Source organism: Botrytis deweyae (assembly GCF_014898535.1).
Source record: "Botrytis deweyae strain B1 chromosome Unknown BDEW_068, whole genome shotgun sequence".
Classification (NCBI taxonomy): Eukaryota; Fungi; Ascomycota; class Leotiomycetes; order Helotiales; family Sclerotiniaceae; genus Botrytis; species Botrytis deweyae.
In genome coordinates this window covers 7,829-15,597 of record NW_024066275.1, presented here as the reverse complement: position 1 = coordinate 15,597, position 7,769 = coordinate 7,829, and the positions used below count along the sequence as shown (strand labels likewise).

Here is a 7,769-nt window from a genome sequence, read left to right as displayed (position 1 = left end):
TTATAATTATTTACAGTATAATTGTTTTGTTAATTTTTAATTTTTAAATTTCATCATAAATGATTTTGTAAGATCTATATAATGATATATGAAACCCTTTAACAATTCCAATCAAATAATACATCTCTGTAAAAATTGTTTTTGTTTGAATAAATATTGATATAGTATATTATTAAAACTCCTTTTTGATAAAATTAATAATAGTATTATAAGTAACATATTCTGATTAATTAATATATAATTAATTTAGTATTTATGAAGTTTATTCTATATATATTTTATGAATATATTACTTAGCTATCAAATAGTTTAAAAGTATATAGTTTTATTAATAATATATAAAATAGGATTATTATTAAAATAAAAAATATTAATTAATATTATACAATTCAATTCAGAATCCTTATTAAATAAAAGAATTTGAATTCATCGGGTAATTTGTTATAAATTTAATAATAATAATAAAATTTTATAAGTTGTTGGATTATTTCAAAATGCTTATTATATTTAGAGTATTTAAATACTTTATGAAATTTACAAATGAATAGATGATTGATTTAATAATAAATTTATTATAATTAATATACCTATCAAAATCTTTAAAATAAAAATATCTAATATCTTTGTAATACAAATGTATAGTTAAATTATTAACATAAAAAATAATTATCTTTAAATATAACAATAATATTCTCAAGATTATTATATTTAAATCTGAACTTATTGATATTCTTTAAAAAAAAGTAAAAATCAAAGATTGATTTCTATTGTATTTTATTTTATTTTTCTAAATAGAAATTCGATGTAAAATAATCTAATTAAAGTTATTACTGTAATATTTTATTAAATTATCATTTGTTTAATAGTGATCTTGTTATACTTAATATTCTTAAGAAACAATTATATTAAATTTTGATTAAATTTGATAAATAATCTTTTAATTATATTTATATTAATCATAATACTAAAAAACTTATCAATACTATATCACTTATTATTCATAATAAATATTTCAATTATTAATTTATAAGTATTTATAATATTATTAAAATCGATTGATATTAAATAATTATTATAAGCATTTATTAATATAAAAAACATCCTAAAAATCTTTTTAGAATTATTTATATTAATAAAATAATCACTATTATCACTATTATTATATTGATTGTCCTTTTATTTAATATTAATAATAAATTAATTATATTATTTTATAAAGCTCTTATTATTAAAATTATTATATTTAATATAATAATTTGTTTCAAATCAAATGTTTTCCTTTTATATATATTTATAATATTTCTAGCCCTTTTTTTAAAAAAATAGAAAAACATGTATTATTTTTGTTTTTATTGGATAATATAAAAAAAAATTATTTATTGATATATTTATTATGAAAAGATTTCTAAAAAAAGGAATATAAAGATTTATTATTATCAAAATATTGATTTATAAGGAAAATTTTAATTGAGATATTTAGTTTTGAAAATACCTTTTAATAAAAATTAATAATTTATTTAATTTAATTAATAAATTTTGAAGTAATTGAATAAAGATTGTATATTGCAAAATCAAATTTTAATATATTATTACATATAAATAAAGATCTTAATATAGTATAATTATAGATATAATATACAAAAAAGTATAAATTTATAATTATTACATTAAATGTTCTTTAAGAATTATAATTATATTCTTTTTGATATAAATCTTAAAATTAGTATTATTCTATTTGAAAAGTATATTCTATTAATATTTACGTTTTTTGAAATTGTTAATTATTATTTTATATAAATCTTTATATAAATCTTAAAGATTACTAAAATTTATTTAATAAGAATCTTTCATCATATTTCAAAATATAATTAAAAAAAATTATAATTATTTCAAACAATATAAATACTCTAAAATGATATTTTCTAAATATAGAGATTTTTAATTCAAAAAATTATTAATATTCTTATATCTATTATTATTTTTATAAATCTTTAAAAAATTAATAAGATAATAATTCCGATTATATTAATTATTATTTATATAATTAGAATAATTAGAATAATTTCTATTTCTATTATTTTTATTACTATTTTTATTACCTCTACTACTATTATTATTTCAATTATTACCCCAATTATTATTATCTGAATTATTACTGTTACTAAATAATCCTATTAAAATATTAACCAATACAATTCTAGAATCTAATTAAAATATATATGAAACTTATATATTCTCAGAACTATAGAATAAAGCTAGTTCTCCATAAAAAGAATAAATAAATTATCTATAACTTTATTAGATTTTGATAAAATTAGATAATTAATTAAATCACTATTTTGAGATTTAATAGAAAATTCAACTTGTAATCTTAGATCGAGTTTAATAAAAAGGTAGGCTCATTTTGTGAATATGAATGATTGTATTTTATTAGTTTAATATTCCAGATAATAAAGCTCGGTGATCCTGATTTGGAAACTATAGTCGATGCAGATCCATTATTCCTGCGCCTGTATACTTACATTAGTGAGCGGGTGTTGTGGGATGTTCCCCAGACCCTCTCTTGCCAATTTCTTCACCCAGCCAATACTGTGATCCACCCAAACCGCCCTCTCAGGAATCATAGCATCCGAATCTAGATCTTTCTTATCGATAGTTCCCATCATCACATCGAGCATTTCGGGCCACCCCTCCGGCATAGGACTAATACGATATCCGATATTTGTCCCACAACGACCACAAAAGTATCTCGTGCGAGCGTCGGAGGATACGAAAGCTGTCAAGAACGAATCATCACCTGATAATCCTGGTCGAAATATTTCTTCGGCAGATAGCCAAGGTCCTCTACGATGCTCCTCGTCGCTATCGCCATCAGCCTTAGTTCACCAGTGGGTGCACGGACTCACGGGACACTCAAGAGGGAAAACACAATTTCACACCAAAAAGAGCGATTTTAATAATTCAATCAAAATTAAAATTAAAATTGAATTTATTTGAAATTCAGATAAAGAGTTTTTAAGCATGAAGATTTTATATAGAAAAAAATTGGAATCAAAAGAATCAAGATTGAAGTCTTGATAATAGAATATATAATTCCCCACCAAATTTTTTGGTGGGAAAGCGTACTATTTGTATTTTGAGCTCAAATTGCATTTCATTCAAATCACTTTCAAAAGAAAGATTATTTGATGCTTAAAGAATTATATATCTCAATTTTGAAAGAATTCAATGATATATTGAATTTTAATTGAATTATTAAAATAGCTCTTTTTGGTATGAAATTGTGCTTTCCTGTCACGTTGTCCCGTGAGTCCGTGCAACCACTGGTGGTTGTTGGGGACTGAGACGCCGCAGATCGACGAAGGAGTGAGGATGTAATGTAATTGATTGGTGAGCAAAGCCAAAGCGGGAGTACGGCACCCGTGGCACGGCGACAGTCGTTGCAATGGTCGATGGCAATCATGGGTAAATGGACATTTTCTCCTGATTTGATCTTGTCCGAGTAGGGGTGGAAAGGTCTGTCACCGAGAGATGGAATTTGGATTTTGTAGCGAACAGCTCGGCAGTTGCAACCACCACGAACTGTTAGAGGGTGTTCAGGAAGTGGCATCTTGGATACGACAAGTTTATTGATCGAGTAGTACATCAACAGTTACATGCTCTTAAATAGAACAATAAAGATCGAATTGCAATCTGAAGATAGGTTTTGGGACGACGAGAATCCTTGTTATATACTGCAAATTCTCTTTTTAAAACTCGTAAATCGTTATGCGGATATTATAAATTGATAAGAATGTCGTATTTCATGCAGCTGAATACCAATATATCTGTGCATCTGCGGCGGGTATTGATACAAGAAATGCCAAAAACGGTAGGTCGAAAGCACTCTGCCTCTCAACTGCTGCCATGACATCATTTCAGTCCGCTAATTTTAAATGCTTGTACACTGTATACCAATAAGCCTTTGTCACTAACAAAATTATTTATTAAAAACTCTTCAGTCGATTTCAAGGTTTATCAATGTACTACAAGTGGGGCACATTGAAGTCTATCTCTATTCCCTTTTGGAAGATGATATGCTGAATATTGTTTATTGAAACGGCGCTGTTCAATCTATTGTATGTTCTATGTGCTAAAGAAAATGTCTTCAAACGGCGCAGCAGACGGCGCAGCAGACGGCGCAGCAACCAGCTCGCCATCCTACTCGATAGGCTATTATTTCAACACCCCCCTTTTTATGACAAGAATTTTTATCTCTTCATTTGACTTCGTTCTTTCCAAGGCTGTCTTTCTCTTGTATTCTCTCCACTTCTCCACTCACACAAAAGTTTGAGAGGTTGACTCCCGGAGCTTTCCTTTTCGCCTGGCTTGCTAGCACATCTTCTACAAAATATCGTCTGATACACCTTCCTATATGTTCACGTTCAAGTATATGAATGAACAAGAGGTTATTGCTCTTAGGATCACCCTTTCAATCGTCGGTATTTTTATTGTCGGCTTGCGTTTTATTACTCAAAATCTTGAGTATAGTAAGAGGGGTATCGATGATTGGCTAATATTGAGCGGTCTCGTGAGTCAAAGAACTTTAATCACTCTATTAAAGACGGAAACTGATATCAGCTAAAGATATAACTGATCGGAATAGGAATTTGCTTGATTGATAATAAATAGACATTTAATATCACCATACATAACATCATTTTATACTCATTCACATTTTAGGGGCCCATAATGGAGCCTTTGGTTCGCCAACTCCGGCAACACCATCAGGTCTCTCCCCAGAAAAAGAAGAACTATACACCGATCCCTTAACTACTTTTGACCAGAAGGGAGGTATATCGATCTAGCATCTCTCTTCTCTACAAATCCGCAACGATGTCAAAACAAACATACTTGGCAGTTCTTGGCTGTGACTAACTTTCTTAGAGCTCCCTAGCTCGAATTTCCCTTCCAGATATTCATGATGTTAGCATATGGTTCCATCAAGTTGAGCATTATTGCATTTTATCGCCGAATTTTTGTCGTTAGCAAAAACGATGCATTCAACCGTGGCTCTAAAATCTCCGCTACTATAATATTCCTTTGAACAGTTGCCTTTATATTAGTTATAATATTCGATTACAGTACAACAATCTGAGTAAACTGGGGGTCCACTACTGAACAGCTTAAGTACTGTACTATTGATTTTACCAGCGAGTACGGTCTAGTCATCTCTGATCTCCTCGTTGATATCTATATACTCCTTTTACCTCTACCAGTTACCCTGTAGTAGTAGAATTCGTAATTAACAAAATCGTTACTTCGTTAACTATAATAAAAATATTAATCCTCAATATTATATTAAAAAAATAGATTATAAAATATTAATATAATTAATCTTATCTATATATATAAGAAAGCAGGCTAAACGCATTAGGTGTATTACGTAATCATCTTCATTGATATAGTCAACTGAATTGTATATAGCTTTCAACATAATACGCACTATACTTAATACTAAAACCTTACCTACGATATACGTCTTTTCTATATAATAGAAAACTTTTAAGTTTTAGTTTAAGATAATTATTTTCAGCTAATATTTTCTCTCTATTCTTTAATTTTTATGTCTATTTCTTTTCTTTTCCTAGGTTCTATTCTTACTTTTCTTTTTCTTCTAACTTTAATATATATTTTCTTTTATTTATCTATTCTATAACTCTAATATTCAAAGATCTTAAAATTTTAAGATTCTATAAAGATTTTATTTTCTATTTTTCTATCAAAATTCAATAAGAAAAGAGTTATAAAAAGTATTGATTTTATTTATTACTAATAAAATAAGTATATTGTAAATAACAAATAGAATATTAATATTATGATATATAATAGAAATTTATATGGAGATTTAAATTCAATTTCTTTTTATTCGGAATATTAACTTTATAACTATAGAGAGGAGAGAGGTATAATAGAGAAGCAGATTAAAGATTATAAACTATATAGTTTATATTAAGCAGCGTATTTTATCAATATATATAATTATTAACCCATATATTCAATTCATAATAGAGGGCCTGAAAGATGTCGAGTATTCAAAATTGATTATTATATTAGTTAAGTATAGTATTAAGATCAGAGATGTTAAAAATGTAATAATAGGATATACTTTAAAAGATTTAATAAAAGTAGAGGGGGCGAGGTATATTAAAGATGTAAAGTTTCTAATATAAAGATTTAATACTAATAGAAATTCAGATATAGAATTTTATACTATTAATTATTTCTATTCCTTATATATTGATATCAAAGAAATACATATAATAATATAAAAGACAAAAATCAAATAGTAGCTATTGGAGGACAATTTTCAACTCTAATATACTTCTGTATTGACTCAATTAGTTTGATTAGTAATTGTTATTGAATAAGACAGTTTATTTATACCCTATCGGTTACTTGATATCAGTACTTCATTTTTGAGTTATAGAGATAATCTAAAGGGATCTGAACTAACACATTTTTAAGCAAGGGCTCGAGGTTTACACTAAACGTACTTATATTCACTATAATTTTAATAGTTATTTCAAAAATCGAGCTAAGAACTTGAAAGCCGGGGAAGTAGACTAAGGGCTTGTTCAGATCATTTTTTTTGAGATTAGATTAATATATTAGATCTAATATAGTATTTACCGAATACAATATTAGATCTAATAAAATGGTGACTAGAAACATGAAGAAGGAAATGGGGAGAAAGTTGTGATGGGTGAAAGTGCGATACATAATTGGAAGGCGGAGACAGAATGGTATGGGGGGGAATGGATTAAGGGTTACGGACTATATAGTAAATATTGAGCGGCGTGTTATATTAAGGCATATAACCATCGACTTATATCTTCAATTTATTGTAGGGGGCCTGAAAGATATCATTTGATATTCAAGTTTGATCACTACATTAGTTAAGTGTAGTGTCAAAATCAGAGATGTCAAAGATGCGATAATGGGACACACTTGGAGAGATCTAACGAAAGCAGAGAGAGCGAGGTATGCTGAAGATGTGAAGTTTCTGATATACAAATCTAATACTAAGAGAAATTCATATGTTCTTATACTGTTACTAATTTCTGCACTTTCAACATTAATACTAAAGAAACACGTATTAGGCTTAAAAATTTCCATACATTTACAGGTTTCCTATCCCTAGTATACAGGATTCAAAATACAATTCATAACTGGAAACTGATTGGTAAAAAAAAAGTATAAATGCTCTATACACAAATATCAAAATATTTGAATTTAAAAATTGATGAATCAAAAATAAAGAATTTATGAAATAAGATTGGAAGGAATTCTAGGATTTTATAAATTGAAAGTTTTTTAATAATATGAATTTTATATTAATAAATCATAATTAATACAAAAATAATTGATTAAAAAATAGATTGAAAAGATTAAAGATTTAAATAAATGTTTTTGATTGATTTAAAATTTGGAATTTGTAAAAAAAATAAAAAGAAAAGGGATTAGAAAGATAAGGGGATTAAAAAGAGAAGGAGAAAGGGAAAGGGGATTAAAAAAAGGAGGAGGAGAGGGAGGGGGATTAGATTTAGTAGATTTAGTAGATTTAGTTGATTTAGTAGATTTAGTAGATTTAGTAGATTTAGTAGATTTAGTAGATTTAGTAGATTTAGTTGATTTAGTAGATTTAGTAGATTTAGTAGATTTAGTAGATTTAGTAGATTTAGTAGATTTAGTAGATTTAGTAGATTTAGTAGATTTAGTAGATTTAG

General features: G+C 26.7%; 2 protein-coding genes across 2 annotated transcripts; one reads left to right on the top strand and one right to left on the bottom strand.

Annotated features, from left to right (window-relative positions):
* Positions 1–2,498: 2,498 nt before the first annotated feature.
* On the bottom strand, positions 2,499–3,610 carry EAE98_012451 (uncharacterized protein; the record flags this gene model as incomplete). Its single annotated transcript, XM_038960076.1, has 2 exons — positions 2,499–2,876; positions 3,299–3,610. 2 exons carry the CDS (start codon positions 3,608–3,610, stop codon positions 2,499–2,501), a joined length of 690 nt encoding a protein of 229 aa, XP_038803564.1.
* Positions 3,611–4,414: 804 nt separating this feature from the next.
* On the top strand, positions 4,415–5,207 carry EAE98_012450 (uncharacterized protein; the record flags this gene model as incomplete). The annotated part of the gene is made up of 3 exons (XM_038960075.1): positions 4,415–4,574; positions 4,723–4,833; positions 5,194–5,207. 3 exons carry the CDS (start codon positions 4,415–4,417, stop codon positions 5,205–5,207), a joined length of 285 nt encoding a protein of 94 aa, XP_038803563.1.
* Positions 5,208–7,769: the final 2,562 nt, after the last annotated feature.